The sequence below is a fragment of the Oncorhynchus clarkii genome, chromosome 28, assembly GCF_045791955.1.
Source record: "Oncorhynchus clarkii lewisi isolate Uvic-CL-2024 chromosome 28, UVic_Ocla_1.0, whole genome shotgun sequence".
Classification (NCBI taxonomy): domain Eukaryota; kingdom Metazoa; phylum Chordata; class Actinopteri; order Salmoniformes; family Salmonidae; genus Oncorhynchus; species Oncorhynchus clarkii.
This window is the reverse complement of record NC_092174.1, coordinates 20533238-20558681: the sequence shown is the minus strand read 5'-3', so window position 1 is coordinate 20558681 and position 25444 is coordinate 20533238. Positions and strand designations below refer to the sequence as shown.

The window sequence follows — 25444 nt, the reverse complement described above, 5'->3', positions numbered from 1 at the left end:
GGGGCAAAGGCAGGCAGGATGGCAGGCTCAGGGTCGGGCTAGGCAAATGTCAGGCAAAGGTCAGTAATCCAGAAAGGTGGGACAAAGGTACAGGATAGCAGGCATGCTCAAGGTCAGGGCAGGCAGAATGGTCAAAACCGGGAAAACTAGGAAACAGGAAAAATCGAAAGACAGGAGCAGAAGGAAAATGCTGGTAGGCTTGACGAAACAAACAAACTGGCAACAGACAAACAGAGAAGGTATAATATAATAACAGAGGGGATAATGGGGAAGATGGGCAACACCTGGAGGGGTTGTGGAGACAATCCTGGAGCGGCTCGAAGGCAGAGGAGATGAGGGGTAGCGAGAAGCGGTTCTTCACCGTGTGCATCGACTAACGGAAGGAAGAAGGATGGATGAATCCTGCAGCTAGGGAGTCCCCAATGTAGGTCTCCATCACCTTGATCTCTGGTCCCGACAGAGTGCAGTCGTCCCCAGGGCAGGGTAGTGCTAGGGAGAAGGTCAATCCGCAGTCATATGGTCGGTGCGGCGGAAGCGAAGTGGCCGGGCCTTGTTGAACACCTCCCAGAGGTCCTGGTACTCTGCGGGAATGGCGGAGAGGTCCGGGGCAACTTCCGAGCCCCCAGGAAGACGTCCCGGGGAAGGTTGTGCTGACTTCAGGCAATGGGCGTGGAAGAACGGTCTCCAGCCCATGATGGCACCAGTAGAATAGTTAATAAGGGTATTGTGTTGCTGGAGCCAGGAGAATCCCAATACCACGGGAATCTGAGGAGACTTAACGGACAAGAGTCCCGCAATACAAGCAACTCTTAGTGTTGAGCCTGTATAGCCGTTCCGCTGGAGACAACCCAGCTCTGCCTAGTTGCATAGGCTCGGGAAACGGTGACTCGGCCTTCTTCGGTGACTCTGTTGAAACCTTGGGTAGCCTCGGGTTCGCTCGGCAACGGGGCCATTGGGGACTTCCGCGATGCCTCGGAGGCGGGGTGGAATCCTTGGCCGGGCGAGTGAAATCGAATCTCCTCTCCCTCTGTCGTTCCCGTAGTCAATCCTGATGGTAAAGGCAATGAGGGAATCGAGAACCATCAGTAATTCCTGGGCTGCAAGCTCATCCTTGACCTCCTCCGAGACTCCGTGTAGGAGCATGTCGAACAGCGCTTCCTGGTTCCAGGCACTCTCAGCTGCCAACATGCGGAAATCCACTGCATATTCTGCAACACTGCGGGAGTCCTGCCGAAGCTGGAGTAGCTTCTGGGCAGCCTCTCTCCCGGAGAAGGGGGCATCAAACACCTTCTTGACCTCTCCCACAAACTCCTCTAGACTGACGCATATGGCCGTCTGTTGCTCCCATACAGCTGTTGCCCAGGCAAGCACCATCCCAAAGACCAGCGTGATAAGGTATGCTATCTTAGAGAGGTTCGAGGGGAAGGAGGAGGGCTGAAGCTCGAAGATGAGGGCACACTGAGCTAGAAACGCCCGACAGGTGCCCGGCTCTCCATTGAAGCGTTCCGGGGAGGTAAGCGGGGCTCCTGGGAAGGCGGAGTGACCGGTGAGGCGGCACTGCTAACAGCCGAGTTACTGAGGAGCTGTGAGGTTAGCTTCGTAGTAGCATGCCTCCCAGCCAACCCGCGGAATTGCTCCAGCAAGATGTCCAACGCCCGGTCATGGCGTTCGGCCTCCGTAAAGCCACGAAGCAATTCCTCGTGCCTACCAATGGTGGCTCCTTGGGAGGAGATGGTGTTGAGAAGATGGTGTTGCGCAGCTGGTCTGAGTCTGCTGGGTCAGTCATGGCGAGTTCGTACTATCACGTTTCAGGTAAGACAACGTCGAAATAACAACAGTTTATTAATCGAACAGGGGCAGGAAAAAAAGCAGGTCAAGGACAGGCAGAGGTCGGTAATCCAGATAGGTGGGGAAAAGGTACAGGATGGCAGGAAGGCCCAGGGCAGGCAAAGGTCAGTAATCCAGAAAGGTGGTGCAAAGGTACAGGACCGCAGGCAGGCTCAGAGTCAGGTAGAATGGTCAACACCGGGAAAACTAGGAAACAGGAACAATCGAGAGACAGGAGCAGTGTGAAAACCGCTGGTAGGCTTGATGAAACAAAACTAACTGGCAACAAACAAACAGAGAACACAGGTATAAATACACATGGGATAATGGGGAAGATGGGCGACACCTGGAGGAGGGTGAAGACAATCACAAAGACAGTTGAAACAGATCAGGGTGTGACAAGTAGCTAAACTTCTGAGCTAAATTCAAATAGTATACTTCAAGCCCTTGTATTGTTTAAAATTGCAGGTGTAACATGGAAAACAAAATGTATTTGTCTTGTAATGTCATTACCAGATAATAGTGGGAACAAGCCCACTAGTAATTTGTAGTCATTACATCCAGAATAATTAATAGGACGAGTGTTGGATGTTGTGCAATATTCTATCCTGCACAATTGCACACAATCCGAGGCACAAAACAATCCGAGGCACAAAACATATGAAAATACTGATTACCTTGATGCTTTCTTTGTTAAATCTAACGAGAACCTGCTGTAAATCAAGCAGACAACAACAGATGATCAACCTCAATTCGCTAGGGATATTAGATCCAACTTATATCCAAGCACAGCTGTCTTCACCAGTTTAACGAATGAGACACTAAAATATTCTGGATATTTCCTTGCAAATGCCTTTTTTCCAGGACTTGGGCTGTTGTTTTATTGCTTGCGCTATCACAACAGCTGTTTGTCTTTCCTGAATCAGATAATGATGTGTGAAAATATCACGGCATAATTAAACAGCTCGACACCAAATGCACATCCAACAAGTATCATGCACAATTATTGAAGAACCACGTTAATGGCAGTATCAATATTAGGTTTTAACTATCAAAGTAAGGTGACTATTTCAGTTAAATGCATTTGAAAAATGGAATGCTTCTATTATTTTGGATTTGTGTGCCATGAAAACTGTTTTCACCATGTAACATAAGGAGACACAAAATGTTAAGTAGTTACGCTGCATTTCTGAGATCTCTATGCAAAAAAACTGTCCAACAGCTACATAGATCCAGGATTTTTACAGGGTTCTAGTTCAATGTCGAATTTAACTGATTAATGCTTAATATATGATATAACGACAACTTACACCGCCATACATTCAAGGACAGAAAAGTAACGTTTTATGTCACACGATTTTGGACAACTCCTTCAAGAGTTGTCCAAAATCACCAACATTGATAAGGGGTTGAACCTGTTACTTTTATTGAATATATCTATGATGCCCCCCCTTATATCTTAATGTAATGACACAAACAAAAATTGGCAAAAAAATTAGTACACTAGTTTATAGAAAGTCCCCCATCTATTGATCAATAATGTACATTAATGGAAGGCATGATGATGGCTGGATTTTGACTCTCAGGTAGAGGTCGACCGATTAATCGGAATGGCCGATTAATTGGGGCCGATTTCAAGTTTTCATAACAATCAGAACTTTACTGCGTTTGCCAGCAGGTGTTCAAGCCTATCAACTCCCGAGATTAGGCTGGTGTAACCGATGTGAAATGGCTAGCTAGCAAGCGGGGTGCGCGCTAATAGCGTTTCAAACGCCACTCGCTCTGAGACTTGGAGTAGTTATTCCCCTTGCTCAACATGGGTAACGCTGCTTCGAGCCCAGGTAGGAGCGAGGAGAGGGATGGAAGCTATACTGTTACACTGGCAATACTAAAGTGCCTATAAGAACATCCAATAGTCAAAGGTTAATGAAATACAAATGGTATAGAGAAATAGTCCTATAATTCCTATAGTCCTATAATTCCTATAATAACTACAACCTAAAACTTCTTACCTGGGAATATTGAAGATTCATGTTAAAAGGAACCACCAGCTTTCATATGTTCTCATGTTCTGAGCAAGGAACTTAAACGTTAGCTTTCTTACATGGCACATATTGCACTTTTACTTTCTTCTCCAACACATTGTTTTTGCATTATTTAAACCAAATAGAACATGTTTCATTATTTATTTGAGGCTAAATTGATTTTATTGATATATTAAGTTCAAATAAGTGTTCATTCAGTATTGTTGTAATTGTCAATATTACAAAAAAAATTAACTAGAAATGTCCGATTAATCGGTATCGGCGTTTTTGGTCCTCCAATAATCGGTATCGGTGTTGAAAAATCATAATCGATCGACCTCTACTCTCAAGAGCTTCTGTTGTGAAGATTGACACCGTGAGAGGAGAGGAGGAGAGCTGCTGCTCCTTAAATCTGCTGTTCAAGTTTCTCCTCGTTCTTAGGGATCATTTGACAGAGACGAAATCACAAAGATAAAGCCACATCTCTATAAAGAAACACAGCTAATATCTCTTTATCAATTTAGAGTTCAATAAAAGGATAAAAAAGAGACTATGCTATGCCATCTCACGCCATATATCCCTGGAATAGGCAAACTGTGTGAAGCAGTTTCCCTCTTCCTCTCAATGGCAGAGCATGCAGTGGTCAAATAGGCCTGTAGAGGGCAATTATGCTGCACAACATCGCCAAACAAGGGGAAGGAAAACTCAGGCAGGAAAAATGTGTCTCGATTTATCTTGTCTTATATTTTTTGGTAAGCATTTCACCCTGAAAGAAGAGCTAGTGTTTTTCCTGCCCTCTCCTTCGATTAGAACATTCATTAGGTAGCCCAATTCAGACAGGAGGTACAATGCCCTCATTCATTTTGACATGCAAATCAGCTATGTTCATTATTATCAAATTACTGCAGATTTTCAGTGTGGTGGAAATATGTTATAAGACAATAAGAAAATTGGACACATTCTGAATCTGCAGCAGTTTTATCCTCAGCAAATAATGACGACACCCTGCAATCAGCCATTTCAGTTGCTTCATTTAAACACCAGACATTCTTGAGTAAATGTACAAAGAATTTACAGGATATTTGTATATTTATTTCAGTATTTTGAACATGTTTGAATATGTTATTTAACTGGCTTCTACTATTTCATATGTATGGCCTGACCTGACAAACTCCATGTTTTTTCTGACAAAACAGGATTAACAGTGGGTGCCTGATACTGTTGCTCCTTCACACACAGAGAAGCATAGGAATCACTTCGGCATGCTTGAGCTATGTGAAAATCCACGTCACTTCTCATAGAGGGGCTATGTTTGAAGCTTTGCAGTTTGTAGCATTTTGGATCGACCCAGGGTCTGTTTGAGGAAGCAGACACACGGATACCCTTAGGACAGGAAGCTTATACTGTCTTTTATGTCAATTATGGTCAATAATGCAATACGAAAGAAGTAGAATATTATTCCCTATGACTTTGTTGAAGAAGCACAAAAGTGTGTTGGACTCACTGGTACAATTAAAATGAATCCATAAACTTTTATATTAAAGCGTATTTTCAAAGGAATCTCCCAGCTAATGAGATAAGATTCACTATTAAATGGCTCATATATTTGATGCATGACTGAGCTTTAATGCAAAATTGTAATATATGTGAAATCATGTATTTATATCCCCCCTCTATCTTTTTGCCTCAAGACACCGAAGGGAGAAATACATCCATACACGATGAGCAGCTAAACCCACAGCTCATAGATCAGTGTCAGCCAATCAGAGCCCTGGATTGTGTTGATAACACGTTGCTCAAAGTGCTAGTGGCCTTGATGAAAAGCTTCTAGCAGTGCTCTCATCACTCTTCATCTGCTGGGGCACCAGACCAGTTCACTGAAACTAGCTGCTCTCCACATCAAAACACACATGCACGGAAGCAAGCAGGCATACACACACACACACACACACACACACACACACACACACACACACACACACACACACACACACACACACACACACACACACACACACACACACACACACACACACACACACACACACACACACACACGCATACACACAGTTGTACATACACACACACACCATTATCAGTAAACAAGGCATGTCCAAGACATTTCTAATATTCCCTCTAAAGATGTATCTACATTTTTGCATCTCCTCGTTCATGGATTTCATGTGCTGCATAATATTGTACTATATATTATTTTACTTATATTACATGAAGTCCTTCCATGAGATACGACTTCTAATTAAGAGTTAAGTGTAAGATCACCATTTGCAATATGAAAGAGCAAGCATTGATTACCAAAGCAGCAAAAATCTATTACATTATGCAAATGCTGGATTGGAAATGCTGTGAAATTACATTCTAAAACATTTAACTATGACTAGGAAGCAATCAACTATAACCAGCAATTGGTGATGGTTGTATGATATAATGACTACCAATAGGTGCAATACAGCGACGTCAGAAAATAACTTTGGCTGCTATTACTCTAAGCCTATGCTGAAATCCTATTTACAGTGCTCAACACATGTATGCATTTGCATGCAAAGATACAGTATCAAATGTATACTGTTTGAAATATATACCAGTTGCAAGTGCTGGGGATAATTCAGCTTTTTGGTTATGCCTACATCACTATATGATATGTCCAGGCAATATAATTTCTTCAAGGGGATTTGTTCCTTACAACTGTTACTAAATGCACAATGACATGCACTTGGATATAAAGTTTCTTATTATAGTTGCTATTTTTCTGTGCAAATTACTTAGTAATCCCGACTTCTTTGTTTAACGCTTAAGGGATTTGGATTGGTCTGTCATATGATTGTTCATTAACGATAAAACCTAGTCTAAGGCAGCATCCCAAATGGTACCATATTCCCTACATAGTGCCCTAATTTTGGTTGCACCCTGGCCAAAAGTAGGGCACTATGTAGGGAATAGGGTACCATTTGGGATGCTCCCTTAGTCTGATTAATATGCACAACAGTGTCCCATAGCTCCTCATAGCAAAAAGACAATAATAAGTGATGTGCCTTGATCATAATTAAAAGGGACTCAAGCAGTGTGGGAAGATTACAAAGCAATGGATTTACAATTCTGAAGGTGTTGTGAACGTGAATTTACCACTAAGACATTCCAGTAGATACGTCTCTCCAACAAACCTCTGAAAGCTCAGTGGGAATGACATTTATATCACATAGCAACGCAGTGTAAGTTGAGTAAAGCTCTTTAAAACACATGCTATCTTTCAAAAATGAAAGAAACTCTAGCTAGCATTCCCTACAGCCAGACACAGGCTTTGACATTTAATCAATTATTAATTAAGTGCAACAACATTGCGTTCTCCAGTTATCTCATATTATTAGGCAAAAGCACTTAGCCTACACACTTTATTCAACTTGATTTAGTTCCAAGACTTATAATGAATGTATTCAACAACCAGTCAAATGCTTCCATTTTGATTGAGCTGTATAACATTGAAATGGCAAACTTCAATGATTTGGTCTGATGAATTATCCAGCAGCAAAAAGTGTGATACAGCAAAAGAGAGAAAAAAGTAGTCATACATTCTTAAGTCTAAAGGCCACCAAAAGGCAGCGTGAAGGACAAATCTCCTATTTGCTCATCTATGTTAACTCAAAGTCCAGAGGGTGTTGAGAGGTAGTGCCCTTCAGCCGAAGGACAAGCAGAGACACACATTACTCTGAATTAACTCAAGACAGCCAGGGCAGAAATCATAAACTGATGTCCTATCCAAAACCTCACAACCCCACTCTTCTGCTCTGTAGGACTAACAAAAACAACAGGAAAACTGGTGGTTGCCTGTTGGAATCAACATTTTAAATGAATCGTCAAAGGGATGACCTTGAACACTTCAACTTAAGGTGGGATGTGGGGTTTAACTTCTCTTAAGCCGAGGGTAAAGGCTGACGAAACGGATCATGTTAACTAGGATTAAAACAGACTGGGTTTTGGCAATTACAATACATAATGGATGGGATCTTGTTTTGTGTCTGGGTTTCGATGAGAGTGCAGCAGGTGGGATTGGAAGGGCCTCTTGGGGTTATGATTCAAACTGGCTGACTCAAAATGGTATTCATATCTTTTAGGCCCCTGCTCTTATGGAGATATTACAGCCTTAGATTGTTTTTCTGCTGAGCAAGGAAATTGTGCCTCACATAGCCTACGCTTGACATTAAACTGTGTGTGTGTGTGTGTGTGTGTATGTGTGTGTGTGTGTGTGTGTGTACGTGCGCGCGCGCGTGTGTGTGTGTGTGTGTGTGTGTGCGTGTGCTTATCACATTCATTTACTACTCAGAGGGAAGAGGCTATTCATGGCTTGTTTTATGCAGCCTTTGGCACTTTTTCAAGCCATCACTTGCTTATCATATTCAACTGTGCACAGTGCAGAATTTCCTTCAAAAAGTACATACATTAAGTTAATCGTCAAAGACTGTAAGAGCAAGCGCCATACTTTGTTTACCCTCTTCAAAGTTCTCGCAATGTGCAAGTTATTTATATTTGACAAGTGAGATTAGCCCTCTTTTCTTCTGCTACAAACCTTCTGAAGACATCAAGCTCGAAGTCGAAGACATCTGCTTCACGCTCTCTCTAATTGTCTCACCACTGAGCACGAAGCGCACATTCATCACCCTGTCTGCTCTGCAAGATGCCTGCACACCACCTCATACCAACCACACACTGCACCTGACAGAGAGAGGCCAGAAGAGGTAGGGCGGTCTGAGGCCAAAGTTCTCTTTCCACCGTACATGCAGTACTATGCGGAGCACCCATAGCATCCCCTTCTCATCGCTACCCTCCTTCCTGCTCTTACCTCAGGCTGCAGAGCCTGCAGAGACACCTGGGCCATGCTTAGCCGTTACCCTCTGACCTGCCTGTCAGCCAGAGCATGTGCAGCATGGGGGACCAGGAGAGCAGGAGAAGAGAGAGCAAACATCCTGGATAAGTGGTAGATATTCTGTCACCCCTCAGGAAGAAACATGCGGAGGGTTGAGCGTGGAGAGCAGTGCAGGTGGTGCAGTGACAGTCACCTCCCTAATCAGTCAACTGCGTACTGTGTCAACTCCGTACTCTTTCAACTCCATACATTTCACTATTCCTCAACCTCTGATCCTCACACTGTCTGAGTAGAATAATACAGCATTGTTTTAATAGCTGAGTTGCTTTATATATGGAATAAATAAGGACTGTTTTTCCTGTTTGTTGTCTGTGTTAATCAGAGCCTTGGCTTGACTTTACATAATGACCCTGACACTAGTATTTGGGTGAAAGCACAGCTTTGAGCCAGACAGCAAGTGATCTAATTCAAAATGACAGAGGTCAGTAGCCTTTTAAAACAGATGGACCTTGGGTTTAATGGAGGTCATTATTCAGACGTACTGTTGTTGATGTTCAGGTGCTTTCAGGTGTGCTACTTCACTGTCTCCAAGACCTCAGGACAATGCTAAAATGTGTAAAAATGTACAATATTACAGTATGTGGTACTGTGTTTTTTATATGTTTAGTTTCTCGAAAGTTGAGGTTCTAGGTTATTTCTCATACAGTAGACAGTGCTTATCTCTCATGTATTAATTCAACGTAAACTGTTTCTAATATATTAATTAAACGTAAACTGTTTCTCATATAAATACAGATGTCAATTTTTGCTACTCTTTTCTTCTCCTGGTTACAAGTTCAATATGCCGGTGACAGGATGTTGCTTCCTTTCAGCGCGACTGCGTGTGTAGAGATGGGGAGCAGCTTGTTCGGTGCTATCTGGAAACCTTGGGACGGCCTTACCACATTGAAGTTGAAATGTAAAAAATAAAATAAATAAAGTCCCGTCCTGTGTTTGTTATTTCTTTAAAAATCAAGTCGTATCCACCGGCTATTTTCTGGCAAGCTAGTTGTTTGATAGATAGGATAACATACACCATTACGTGTGCTTTTAAGATGCTGTTCATTCTGTTCATTATATTATATCCATCTAAAATTATATCATTAATCATGAGGACTGAATATGATATCCTTCACTGTTTGAAAAATGCATACTGTTCAAAACTAATGAACTATGGTTGGCTTATTATTTATGATCTAATGATAATGTGCCTGTGTTTTGGATTTTCAAACATTCACACCTACAGGAAGTGAATTCAAAAATGATAATTTCAATACATTATTTACTCAAACAGACTATAGAGTGTTTAAAAAAAAATATATTTTACATGTTGAATTTGTTTTTTAAATTAAATTAAGCTTAAACCTAACACGAACACCATAGACCAGTTTTTCATTAATGTTTTATCAAAATATTTCTCTCCAAGTGTGTCATTACTTGGCCATAACTTCTCATACATTGCCACATATAAATAAGTCGTATTATGTCTGCTGACAGAACTCCCAAAACATCCAACAATTATTAGCAGACTCAGGCCAAATCCAGAGGCGCTCTGATATTTGGAGCAAAGGCTAGAACATGGATCACCATAGTCTCCAGTGAGCTCATTACTCCCATCAAAAGTGCAGGACTTTTATGGACATTCTGTAACTTTGCAAAAATAATTATGATTTTTAAGAAATCTCTCTTTAGAAGTTAGGCCTATGTCCCAGGAATCAAAATGTTCATATAGTACCATAGTTCCAGTCTCATAATTTTTCATTCCCTGCTCTAGAAGAACCAACATTGCGCTGTGTAAAGTGAATTCACAAAATAGCGTTTAAAAAAAACATTGCCTTTTGTATGTAATCGTGTAATAATATCTGTAGCAATGTCATAGAGTGAGAAAATGAAGAATAATGGAGTTTTCATGCAGATGGAAAACTCAGTCATTTAAAGCCATCTGTCAGAAGTGGTAACATTCTGTAAATTGTGAGGCAATGTCCTTGGGAAGAAGGCAAAGTGGTCGATTCAACCAAAGGAAACAATGGTGGTGAAGTTATTGGACTGAAACACAGGGGAAAGAGGGGTCATTCATTATCTGGCTTTGTCTGGGTGGGGAAACAACTACAGGTAAAAATATGGATTGCTGACAGAGTAGGAATTCCACCTGAAATCACTCTTTCATGTGGTTAAAACTGACAGCTTACATTTTTTTCTACAGGAACATGGGTTATGAAAAACTACAGTAACAAATTGCTGGGGCTCAATGCATCCGTACATTCTATCCATCCGTCAAACCCTCCTTTGAGAGGGACTTTCCATTATTTTAAAAGCAAAAGTGAATGACTTATACATAAAATACAGTTTCTCCAAATGACTGCATTTCATCTAAATTATGTTGGGGCCGCAGATCCGGGTGCCTTGTGTGAATTCGCCGGCGAGTAGGTAACCGGCCTTTAACATCCGTCCTATTGGCCAACATGCAATCGCTGGAGAATAACCTGAATGAGCTCCGTCCGAGACTATCCTACCAACCGAACATTAAAAACTGTAATATCTTGTGTTTCATTGAGTCGTGGCTGAATGACGACATGGATAATATACAGTTAGATGTTTTCTCCATGCATCAGCAAGACAGAGCAGCTACCGCCGGTAAGGCGAGGGGGGGGGTGGTCTGTGTCTATTTGTCAATAACAGCTGGTGCGCAATCTCTAATATTAAGGAAGTCTCGAGGTCTTGCTCACTTGAGGTAGAGTACCCCATGATAAGCTGTAGACCACACTATCTAACAAGAGAGTTTTCATCAATTTTTTTCGTATCAGTCTATTTACCCCCACAAATCGATGCTGGCACTAAGACCGCACTCAACGAGCTGTATAAGGCCATAAGCAAAGTAGAAAACACTCATCCAGAAACAGTGCTCCTATTGTCCGGGGACTTTAATGCAGGCAAACCTAAATCCGTTTGACCTCATTTCTACCAGTCACATGTGCAACCAGAGGGAAAAAAAACTCTAGACCCCCTTTACTCCACACACGGAGACGCATACAAAGCTCTCCCTCGCACTCCATTTGGCAAATATGACATAATTCTATCCGCCTGATTTCTGCTTACAAGCAAAAACTAAAGCAGGAAGTACCAGTGACTCGCTCAATACAGAAGTGGTCAGGTGATGCGGATCCTAAGCTACAGGACTGTTTTGCTAGCACAGACTGGAATATGTTCCGGGATTCATTCGATGGCATTGAGGAGTATACCACCTCAGTCACCGGCTTCATCAATAAGTGCATTGATGATGTTGTCCCCACCGTGACCGTACGTACATATCCCAACCAGAAGCCATGGATTACAGGCAGAATATCCACACCGGGCTAAAGGCTAGAGCTGCTGCTTTCAAGGAGAGGAACAGTAATCCGGATGCTGATAAGAAATCCCTCTATGCCCTCAGATGAACAATCAAATGGGCAAAGCATCAATACAGGACTAAGATTTAATCCTACTAAACCGACTCTGACGCTCGTCGGATGTGGCAGGGTTTGCAAACTAGTAAGGACTACAAAGGGAAACCCAGTGACTGCGAGCTGCCCAGTGATACGAGCCTACCAGATGGGCGAAATGCCTTTTATGCTCGCTTCGAGGCAAGCAACACTGAAGCATGTATGAGAGCACCAGCTGTTCTGGACAACTGTGTGATCACGCTCTCCGTAGCCGATGTGAAAATGTTTCACTGACATTTTCAACCTCTCCCTGACCGAGTCTGTAATACCTACCATAGTCTCTGTGCCCAAGAACGCCAAGGTAAACTGCCTAAATGACTACCGCCCCATAGCACTCCCATCTGTAGCTATGAAGTGCTTTGAAAGGCTGCTCATGGGTTACATCAACACCATCATCCCGGAAACCCTAGACCCACTGCAATACCGCCCAAACAGATCCACAGATTACAGGGGCCCCTCAGGGGTGTCTGCTTAGTCCCTTCCTGTACTCCTTGTTCACCCACGACTGCGTAGTTAAGCACTCCAAACACCATTGTTAAGTTTGCTAACGACATGGTAGGCCCGATCAACAACAACGATGAGACAGGCTATAAGGAGGAGGTCAGAGAACTTGCCATGTGGTGCCAGGATAACAACCTCTCCCTCAACATGATCAAGACAAAGGAGATGACTGTGGACTACAGGAAAAGGAGGGCCGAACACGTCCCCATTCATGTCGACTGCACTGTGTTTAGAAGGCAGAAGGCCTAGCTTTGTCCAATCTCACCCACTCTCACTTTCTAGAACATGTTGGAACATGAACCATCAATGGCTTCCCTCCAGGAGTTTATTAGATTTTACAGTACAGTATCTCCAATCAATTAGAGGTATTACCTTTGCTGATGTCCTGGTACTCCAGCCACAGCTGTCTCTGGACCTGCTTGTTGGGGTACCAGATAGTGCAGGCCTCCTCGAAGCCATACACAGCCTCTTGTACAAAGTGATTACCAAACTCCCTGAGGATGGAGACAAAATCATGGCGGAGGGTGGCACCATCCAGGGAGTGGATGGCAGAGCTGAAAGCTGTTAGGAAACACAAAGAGGGAGTTAGAAATGGATAGGCTACTGACAAATCCATAGCAACACAGTTCATGCCTTGTGTAAATAAAGATAAATTAATGTTGAAAAGCAATGAAACTATCACACCCTGATCTGTTTCACCTGTCTTTGTGCTCGTCTCCATCCCCTCCAAGTGTAGCCCATCTTCCCCATTATCCCAAGTGTATTTATACCTGTGTTCTCTGTTTGTCTGTTGCCAGTTTGTTTTGTTCGTCAAGCCTACTAGTATTTTCCCCCTTGCTCCTCTCTGTTTCTAGGTCCTGTTTTCTAGTTTTCCTGGTTTTGACCATTCTGCCTGACCCTGAGACTGCCTGCCGTTCTGTACCTTGTCGCACCACACTGGAATATTGACCTCTGCCTGCCCTGACCCTGATACTGCCTGCCGTTCTGCACCTTCTGGACTATGATCTGGATTTACTGACCTCTGCCCTTGACCTGTCGTTTTGCCTGCCCCCTGTTCTAGTAATACACTTTTGTTACTTCGACACTGTCTGCATCTGGGTCTTCCCAGAAACGTGATAGAAACGGACATAAACCTGACACAGGAAAAAGCACAAATATTTACATGTATGATAGTATTTATTTTTACATTCCATATTCAGAGTAAATCAGAATGTCTATGAAGATAATTATTTGTTCGTTTTAAGGTCAAAAGTAAGTAAGAAGCAAATGCCGGTATTATAGAATACAAGCCATAAGCATACGATACACTTATGCTACATTTCAATTTAAATGAGAAAATATGTACAGTTTGTACTCACAACACTCAGTTTGTACTCACAACATGCTAGTCTTACATTATGAAGCAAAACAGTCCTTATGGAAGATTGTGCTTTGGTATCAGGTGTAAAAATCTGTAATAATAAAAAAGCTGCTGAACTCCTACAATTAATGACACTGAGGAAATTGAATTCTAAAGGCTGTGGCCATGTTTAAAGGCAGAGAACTCTTATCTGAAATGCATTAGTAATGGTACATCTATATATGTAATATTTATGCTATACTCCACACGTGTGGCGAAGTAAACACAAAATGCTTACGGATAAATAAATGATAGACACGTTAAACAAAACAAATAATGCAAGTCATGGCATCCAAAAAGAAAACAAACAAATCCAAAAATCATTCAAGCCCAAATAAACTATTCTGCAATAACTTTCTGGCAGTCTGAAAACTCATGACACATTCATATAAAATGTTTTTTTGCATGTTGATGTAGGCCGTTCAGATGCCGAAGCAACACAATATGGTACAAATATAAATAGTTAGAGGCTGCGGAGCTGACTTTTCTGGACCCCACTTCCCAGTGGCTGGGGGTCCTGGGGCTTCTGCACATCTCTGGGATTCTCTACTTTGAGCACATTATCTCCTCTACTCTTAGTGAACCCCCCTTCACATTTCTCACTGTCAATCATGCATTTTACAGGTGAAATGCCCACGCAGTATCTGCATACCAACCAAACTGTATCCTATAACTCAAGATGATCTAAATGCATGTCCCCATGAGACTGATTGAGATCAAATGGATGTTGATCAACAGTAATGTTTTGAATGATGTACACACTTTAGAGATGTTGTTTACAAACTGTTGCATAGGCTACGTGTGTTTAGTTTAAATCAAAACACATATTTTGCCTAGTGGAGTGCTCTGTTTTGGCCGAAAATGCGACCGTTTGCACAATAATACAAAAATTACATAGGCAACGCGGTAGTGTTTTTTGTCTTACAGTAACGTTATACTATGATATATATTCGGTTCTGTTATGTAGAATATTATCATTATATGATCTTGCAGAAATTGACTCAGTTTTGATAAAATGTTATTAAACAAGCACCATTCACCAGAGTAGACATGTTCTCTATGAGTGGAGTGGAGGGTGAATAATGCGTGGTGGATGCTTATATTTGTCCTATTTCACACATAACATTTGGTGAGTGGGGTCACAGCATGGGTCAAGTGCCTTGCTAAAGGGCACATCAACAGATTTTTCACCTTGTCAGCTTGGGGATTTAAACTAGCAACCTTTCGGTTACTGGCCAAATGCTCTAACCACTAGGCAACCTGTTGCACAAGTGGAGGGTCCTGCACATGCACAGAGGCTTTGGGACCTTTAGTTGTCAGGAGGAAAGGTCCAGAAAAGTCGGATCCGCAACCACTCCGAAAAATAAATAAATAAAAATGACAAAAAGAAGAGAATCAAGAACTTCAAGAAGCTCTACAGCAAAGTACTGTCAATAGTAGAGTAGAGAGAGTCCTTCTAAGAAGTAGTGCTTCACTAAAACCCTATCCACAATCATCTTATTTCGTGCCATTTTCATGGCAGGGCCTGTCAAAATATATTTGCTGAGATACAAAGTTATGTGGATGATGACAGCTTATCAGACCATACAGGGAGGTTGTTCTAAACCAAGGCTCCGTGATGCAAATGTGGAATGCCATCTTTAGGCTTCAGGCCTAGTTTCCATTACCAAAATGTCCCTTTTTGCCTCTTAGGCATGTGCCAAATTTTATTTTGACGTCCACTGAATAGAACCCTGCATTAAAGTAATTCTTGACTAGAACCCTGATTATAACCATTAATTAATTCATTGAACCATTTCAACGACTACAGCTCAGCATTTAACACCATAGCACCCTCCAAACTTGTCATCAAGCTCGAGACCCTGGGTCTCGACCCCGCCCTGTGCAACTGGGTACTAGACTTCCTGACAGGCCGCCCCCAGGTGGTGAGGGTAGGTAACAACATCTCCACCCCGCTGATCCTCAACACTGGGGCCCCACAAGGGTGCGTTCTCAGCCCTCTCCTGTACTCCCTGTTCACCCATGACTGCGTGGCCATGCACGCCTCCAACTCAATCATCAAGTTTGCAGACGACACTACAGTGGTAGGCTTGATTACCAACAACGACGAGACGGCCTACAGCGAGGAGGTGAGGGCCCTCGGAGTGTGGTGTCAGGAAAACAACCTCACACTCAATGTCAACAAAACAAAGGAGATGATTGTGGACTTCTGGAAACAGCAGAGGGAGCATCCACATCGACGGGACAATAGTGGAGAAGGTGGAAAGTTTTAAGTTCCTCGGCGTACACATCACGGACAAACTGAGGTAGTCCACCCACACAGACAACGTGGTGAAGAAGGCGCAATAGCGCCTCTTCAACCTCAGGAGGCTGAAGAAATTTGGCTTGTCACCAAAAACCCTGACAAACTTTTACAGATGCACAATTGAGAGCATCCTGTCGGGCTGTATCACTGCCTGGTATGGCAACTGCCTGGTACGGCTGTGATTATAATCGCTATGGGAACGACATCTTCAACGCACGCAGTACCCAGTTGCACAGGCTCCAGAAGGCGAGGTCAGTACAGGTGCATCAAAGCTGGGACCGAGAGACTGAAAAACAGTTTCTATCTCAAGGCCATCAGACTGTTAAACAGCCAACACTAACATTGAGTGGCTGCTGCCAACATACTGACTCAAATCTCTAGCCACTTTAATAATTAAAAATTGGATGTAATAAATGTATCACTTGTCACTTTAAACAATGCCACTTTATATAATGTTTACATACCCTACATTACTCATCTCATATGTATATACTGTACTCTATACCATCTACTGCATCTTGCCTATGCCATTCGGCCATCGCTCATTCATATATTTATATGTACATATTCTTATTCAATCCTTTACACTTGTGTGTGTATAAGGTATTTGTTGTGAAATTGTTAGATAACTTGTTAGATATTACTGCATGGTCGGAACTAGAAGCACAAGGATTTCGCTACACTCGCATTAAAATCTGCTTACCATGTGTATGTGACCAATACAATTTTGATTTGATTTGTTTTAATTATGTGTTATAGTTACCTTGAGAGAGAACCCACTGGTTCAGTTTGACATGGTACAGGACAGACCTCAGCCTCCAATGCTGGATGAGTGGGTACCCAGAGACCTCACTGTAGTTCACCATTCCTGTAAGAGGCACAACATATCACATCACCTATAATTTTCCATTCCAGTTAACAGGGCTTTGATGCAAAGTATGAAAGTGGTAGATTAACAAAGAAAGAAACACATGTTAAGTACAGATGGTAACTTGCACAGCACATTCACAAATAGTGACTCTGTCTTAAGCTACAGACAAACAGTGGGCTGTCGGTGACAGATCATTAATACACGCTGATGGGTTGGAAAAACACTGATTCACACAAAAGCATGTAATGGTCTCAAGCACTTTGACATAATTACAATACCACCAGAGCGCAGCATAAAGAAAATGTATCACATTCTGCCCGCCTACAATGTCATTACGAAGGAGTTCGACAAAAACCTTCACTGGTTAGTCCCTCAAAAATGTACGTACAGATGCCGTGCTTCTTAGGGTAATGATTGACTTGGTCAGCTTGTTGGGGTTAACAACAAATCATCAATGGCAGGCAAAGCATAACAAATGTAGCTATATGTAAATGAAAATACATTGGGACGTGGTGACATTCATCATCCAAATCTTTTCTTTAGATGAAATTAAGCATTTCTATTCTACCTCTGGTTACGGTACAGAGTTAACATCCCTCACACATCACCATATGTAGCGGTGGCATGGTGCTAAATCATCTCATCTCCTATGGCAACTGTCAGCAATTCTGAGCTGTGCAAGGAATCACACCCATACATCAATTTAACTTTCCCTTCATGTTCTACACATCTGGAAGATGTCTGAAGACACAGTATATCCTGGGAGCTTTAAGAGATGCTACATTGTCAGTCAAAACATCTGTGAAACGCAAAAGAGAGCATGTGAATCGGAATGATGGACCTTCCGATTCACAACTGTATGAGGACATTCTGGGACCGTGTCACAATATATCACCCTAGTAGGCAACTACTAGTTCAGACACCCACCGGAGGACAGACACTGACAGAGTCGTTTTGTTCTACTGAAAGTACTATTCAATGAGAGCTGTAATATGGTATTGGTAATGTGGGATTATTGCCAGAACTTTCCAATTCAAGACTGTATGAGGACCGTATGGACTCATGTCACAATATATCATGCTTCTGAGAGACACTGAAATAGAGACTTTTTGTTTTTAGTAATAGTGAAATGAGAGCCGTGTTGTCCTATTGGTATTGAATGGGTAATGGGGTTTGTGTTCCCCTGGAAAGAACACAAATACTGTGTAGAGGATCATTCTCTTTCAGTGTAAATAAGGAGTAATGCAACGTATTTGTAATTTAGCTCGTGAGCCAAGTGAAATTTGCTCCGGTAACAGTTCCTTGTTTGGCAGGGGCTTGACATATTGTATGCACTTGATGAATAAGGCTCTAAATGTGATGTTCACACATTGTCCTCACCTTGAACAACATTCATTTATCCCTTCTTATGGGAAAACGCTCCCCAAACAATACAATTCCTGGTAGTAGGCACAGCGCTGCACTGTTCATGTCCCCTTATAAAATGAATAACAAGCCAAAACATATACAGCCCATATTCCTTCTTTTCAAAGGCCTTGTCTCCCTTTACCCCTTGGGTGCTCTGCTCTCATTGTCTGACAGAATGAGTAATATGACTGAACTTCACATCACAAACACAAGTTCAGTCTCTAGTCGTCGCTAGTCATTTTGCCACGATGTGGCGAGCCTCGGGTGGAGTCATTAACATACACTAAAATGAACATAGATTGAAGAGAGAAAAAGATAGACACAAATCAAGGACTAGGAGGCAGAGGAGATCTGAATATCAAACCCTATGTTTGACCACCATGGATCTATGATCTAATATCCTGAGGGCCTTGTATATCTCTGTGCCACCACTGCCAAATCTTAAAAATCTAGAATCTTCTCTCAGGAAGATTCATAGCGACAACCACAGATGGAAGTAATCTTATGGCTCATAGAACCCCATTAACTATGGGACCCCATGTTCCATTTCACTCTTGGATAAGTCGAAGAAGGAATGACTGAGGAAAGAGGTGGAACACTGAGAATTACCTGACACTCCTCTACTAATCTAAGTGGGTCCCAAATGGCACCCTATTTTCTATATAGTGGAGTGCACCACTTTTGACCAGAGACCTCAGGGTACTATATAGGTATAGGGAATAGGTTGCCATTTGGGATGCACCCTAACTGTAATATAGCAGCGGAGCCCACTCTTCTTCCTGAGGAAACTGATAAAAAATCTCAAGCCTACAGGAGGAGCAAAATGTTAGCTTTTGAAAAGATGTATGGGAATGGCTGTACGTAATGCCTTGATAATCCAACGGCTGTCACGTCTACTCCCGCTCCTCCCCTCCGGCGTTCGACGTCACCTGTTTACTAACCACCGGTCCTGGGAATCATCATTACGCACACCTGGACTCCATCACTTCACTGATTTCCTCCCCTATATCTGTCACTCCCTTAGTTCTATTCCCCAGGCAGTATTGACTATGTGTTTCGTGTCTGTACGCTACTCGTGTTTCTTGTATTGTTCCGTTTCTTATTAAACTCACCACTTACACTTGGTTCTCGACTCATAGCATCCACGTTACAATGGCAAAGATTATGGTATCATATACGTTGTTGGACTAAATCACTAGGCCTACCACTCACCTCTCCTTGACCAGGTCTTCTCCAATGAATAATTTCCACTGCCTCTCAACAGTTTTCATAATGTTCGTCTTATGTGGTCAGTTGATCAGTATTTTATAGATGGTGCCCTCTGTTCCATAACCATGTTCATTACAAAGTATACACTACACTACAGCATCCATAGTACACCTACTGTAGGTTATATTGAAAACATTTCTAAGATTTCTAATATTCACTCTTTAAAAGGTATGTGGAGATGCATATTTTGTCTGCTACTTGAAACAAGAAAGATAATTTGCATAATGGACAGTAATCAATTCAAATCATATTGAAAAAAGACAATCATGTTAATGCATGTATTACTCAAGTGAAGGTTGGTTATTCGGAAAGTTAAGTTTAGCATTAAGTTAACAACACAGAAGTTTATTTGTTAGAACGGTGCTACTGAACATATTCTGAACACTACCTACCTCTCTGCTCTTCTGTAAAGTTTTGATTGAAGACGGACCAAATTAACAAACCAGGCAGGAGGCCTTGAAGCCCCACTAAAAGGATGAAACATTAAGACTGCAACAGTAGGAACGCCTCACATCTAAAGAATCCAACAGATTGAGGCCATTCATAAATCAGCCTCAGACTAATTAACGAGGCAGATTTTGCATCCAAAATGGCACCCTATTCCCTATATAGTGCACAACTACTAGCCCTGGTCAAAAGGAGTGCATTAAATATGAAATAGGGTGTCATTTGGAATGGAACCTGAGGGGTTTTTTTTTATTCCAAGGTGACACCCTTTCCATTTTAGCATTGTCAAAGGTACTGTAGGACTAGGAACTGTCAATGTCTTATAAAATATCTCAGCGATACCTCTGTTCTTTAGCGATCACTAGGCCATATGCTGCAGCTTTAATTGAGAGGGACTTGGGGAGAAGGGACTCTGTGTCGCAGTTTGAATCACTGCCATTCTGCTTGCATCAACGGTCAAACCACAAACCACCAGTTCAGTTCCCACCAAACCCACCAAACACATTCCCCCCCAAAATGTAAAATGTACTATAATCCTGATGCTAGAAATGAACAAGCAGCTCAACTAGACTGTAATGTCAGTCAATATAGACTTCTGAGAAGTTATTTACCTGTGTACTGTCTAGGCATACATAGATCTATGTAGATGTCTCCTCAGAGGGGGCCTGTAGATCCCAGAGGAACAGGTGCGCACCATGATGGCAGTCTTTTTAAGGGGCCACCCTTAAGATCCCCGCTCCCATGCTGGGGTCCACACTGTATTAATTATCACATCTAATGCTGTCGGTTAATTAACCGCAGGGAATGGCTCAAGCAATTAATCAGTGTCAAATAATAAATTAAACCCCAAATGTGATTACAATTGTGGGCTGCATCCAAAATATAAGATGAATGGAGCTTGGCTTTTTCAGGTACGACAGAAATTGTTTACTACTCACAGGCAGAGTGCACAGTAAATAAAACAATTGTCATGACTCTCTCTCCTTGGTGAGGATCAAAAGGACCCATCAGCTACACAAATCTTTGAGGATAGACAGACCCTGTTTTATGACTTAAATACCTAGCAGAAACTCTCCCATTGGCTCTGCAGGATTGGAAGGCCGAAAATCGTTTGTTACACAGAGAGACTTTGCTGCCAAAAACTTCAACATTAAACAATGGACACTGGAACAATATATTTCAACATCCGAATGTTGGGAATGATGAGAGATGGAATATGGAAAATTCATGTCTATTTTGTCATAAAAATTATCAGAAAGACGTTATAACGGAAACGTTGTAACTTTAAGAGCTTTCACACTTTATATATCAGATTTACATCTAAATGTTGTAAAGAATTACATGATTAAACATGAAAATAAAATTCAAAAGATAGAAATGTGATTTTAGCCTTCTAAATGAGAATTGTGTTTCATGCAAAATTGTGCCCAGTCAGTAGCCACGCCCAAGTGAGCTCAGAGTTGCGTCAACATGACCCAACCAAGACCAGAGTGCTTAAAAGGACTTGCTAACAAAATTTACATTAGACTAAAAAATGCTGTGTTGCTGCCGGCGTGTAAAGTAGCTGTACCCTGAATAATCAACCATTGAGACCAGAGAACGTGAGGCCGTGGTGCAAACATTGAAATGGTTAGAAACTTTGTAAACCAGACCAAAACATGCACCGTCTGCAGCTGTGCATGTAAAGTAGTCTAGGACATTTGACCAAAGACGAGAGGGAAGAAGAGATCCCTCTGACCACCGTGTGGTTCATCTGAAGTATCTATTCTAACGAACACTCCAGAAAAAAAGAAGCCTACAACTAATAAGGACATTGTGACCAGAGACATTGTGACCAGAGACCAGGGACAACCAGAGACTTGCATCAAACCACTTCCCATAGAACCATCGAGTTCAACAGAGAGACGAAAAAGACATCCATGCGTAAATATATACAGTGCAGTTCTTTTCCCGATTGAGCGGTCATTCATGTCCAAAGTATTCCTATTCCCGTGAGTGTAGCTTCCAAATGGATGTACGACAAGGTAACTCTCTTTGTCTCTCCCTCTCCTTACATACCCCTCCTTTTCCATTGTGTAAACGAATGGTTATGCTTTTCTTCGTCCACTAGGGACCTGTTTTCATTGTATTATGTATGTAATCAATAACCTTATGCTGTGTGTTTACGTATTCTGTATGAGGATTTAGTTTGTAAATACATAATTAAGCCCATTTGTGTATTGCTGATTAATCACTTAGGATATGGTTTGTGCAGATATCCAAGAATTGTGCGACGTTCAGAATGTGACTGGTGAGGTAATAATTAATCATTGACTGTTATTGATTTAAGAGATATTAATATATTTCTAGAGTTTAAGTCGGGAGATAGTAACTCGTTAAATATTGTTTCCCATGGTGCCCCAAATTCCTAATGAGTTAATTATTACATGATTAATTTAATCAAGTATCAGTTAAACATAGTAGGTAATTATTTGATAAAAACAGTCAACACATTAATGGTAGTCACTTCTCAACACACTGTTGTCAAGGAAATGTATATGTGTAACTACAGTAGACACCTACTGCTAGTACATTCCAACTGAAATATGACCTATTAATAGTACCAATGATTTTACTTCTATTCTGGAGAACATCACATAATTCTTATGCAAAGTTGGATACTCGATACTCCATAAAGTATACAGTGTCTTCAGAAAGTATTCATACCCCTTCACTTAATCCACATTTTGTTGTGTTACAGCCTGAATGCAAAATAGATTAAATAAATGTTTTTCTCACACATCTACACACAATACCTCATTTACATAAGTATTCACACCTGAGTCAATACATGGTATTTGGCAGCGATTACAGCTGTGAGTTTTTCTGGGTAAGTCTCTAAGCATTTTGCACACCTAGATTGTACAATATTTTCCCATTATTCTTCATGAAATTCTTCAAGCTCTGTCAAATTGGTTGTTGATCATTGCTAGATAACCATTTTCAAGCAGATTTAAATCAAAACTGTAACTTGGCCACTCAGGAACATTCACTGTCTTCTTGGTAAGCAACTTCAGTGTAGATTTGGCCATATGTTTTAGGTCATTGACCTGCTGAAAGGTGAATTCATCCTCCAGTGTCTGGTGGAAAGCAGACTGAACCAGGTTTTCTTCAAGGATTTTGCCTGTGCTTAGCTCCATTCCATTTATTTTTTATCCTAAGAAACTCCCCAGTTCTTAACGAATACAGGAGGTAGCCTAGTGGTTAGAGCGTTGGACTAGTAACCGAAAGGTTGCAAGAGCTGACAAGAGCTGACAAGGTAAAAATCTGTTGTTCTGCCCAAGAACAAGGCAGTTAACGCACTGTTCCTAGGCTGTCGTTGAAAATAAGAATTTGTTCTTTACTGACCTGCCTAGTAAATTAAAAGAAAAAATATAATATAAAAATAAAAGCATACCCATAACATGTTTCAGCCACCACTATGCTTGAAAATATGGAGAGTCGTATTCAGTAATGTGTTCTAGTAAGCAAACATATAGAATTGTTTTAAGATGGTCATACCATGCATCCTTTTGCTATTTTAGGACCCCTTGAGGTATAAAATGATTGGATAAAATATTGAATTTGGCCTGTAATACTATAGCCCAAAAAAGACAGTCAAAATATAAATAATAAGGAATAAGGTTTTGAAGTGTCTGTCTACATCTAAAATATTTATTTTAAAAAATATAACCCCTTATTTTGCAGGCACAAAACTACCTCAATTAATTTGTACGGGTTACCTTCAGACGAGTCCTGTGACACTTGTGGGGGTCGTCGAGCAAAATTAAGAACACCATCGTGTTCATTTGGATCGATTTTCAGAATGTCTCATGGTCTGACAAACACCGCTGTAGCTCGGCTACCATCCACCGCAAATGCGAAAGGCCGACATAGGTAGATGCGGTGGATTGAAACCTGATATCTCTAGCTTAAACTGACATATTTTGATTGGGATTTTTTTATTATGTTACACGGATGTGTCAATAGACTCTTAAGGATAAAACACTATTATTGCACACAATGAGTTCATGCAACTAATTATGTGACTTGTTAAGACATGTTTTACTTATTTAGGCTTGCCATCACAAAGGGGTTGAATACTTACTGACTCAAGACATTTCATCTTTTTATTGTTAATTAATTTGTAAAAAATGATCAGGTATTGTGTTTAGGCCAGTGACAAAAAATCACAATTAAATACATTTTAAATGCAGGCTGTAACACAACAAAATGTGGAAAAAGTCAAGGGGTGTGAATACTTTCTGAAGGCACTGTACATTTACTGAACATGAAAAACGCAAATTGGCTAATTCCGGGAATTCAGATTTTTTTTGTTGCATGTGAATGCATGAGCAAGCCTGAGTTTGATTGCGTATTAACATAGCAATTATCTTTGTAGCTACGGAACAAGCTCAGCTTGTGTAGTAAAACGAGGTAACTTTATATGCCAGTCTGTAAATTCAAATTGCCTTGGCAAGTAAACAATTAACCGTGCAACCAATTGATAGCACACGAGGAGAGAGAGGAAGATCTTTTTAGAATGTTAAACAAGGCTCTCCTAAGTGTGACACAATTAGGTCGGTACATTGAAAACAGACTATAGTGGAAGTTAGTAGAATGTTTAATATTGAACACTGGAGATTGTTGAGCTTAAAGCTAACAGCAAGTTTGTTTGCTCTTTACTTCTCCAAAGTCATGTACTCCAAAGCACACCTCAATTAAACTTTTGTTCAGCATCTGAAAACAGCTAGGAAGACAAGAGGCAAGGAAATTGCAAATATATCTATCAAACCTGACTGTAGTGCTCACATGAACCGTTATGTCTTTGTGAATTCTTGAAGCTTTTAAACTATAGAGAAAAGATATTGGCCAATAAAAGAAAAAGGACTGGTGCAAAGGCCCAGAACCACGGAAAATACTCAACAAAACATCGGACACAAAAACCTGAGACAATGCACATGTACTGAATGGTAAGTGAG

At 41.4% G+C, this 25444-nt stretch overlaps 1 protein-coding gene across 2 annotated transcripts in view; it reads right to left on the bottom strand.

Annotated features, from left to right (window-relative positions):
- Positions 1–25444, bottom strand: part of LOC139387107 (astrotactin-1-like) — a 251064-nt gene that overhangs the window by 82703 nt on the left and 142917 nt on the right. For both annotated transcript variants that reach the window (XM_071133115.1, XM_071133116.1), the window contains exons 14-15: positions 17214–17318; positions 13119–13307 (exon numbers count right to left, since the gene is read on the bottom strand). In XM_071133115.1, the coding sequence (XP_070989216.1) occupies positions 13119–13307; positions 17214–17318 (294 nt within the window). The remainder of the gene's footprint in view (positions 1–13118; positions 13308–17213; positions 17319–25444) is intronic.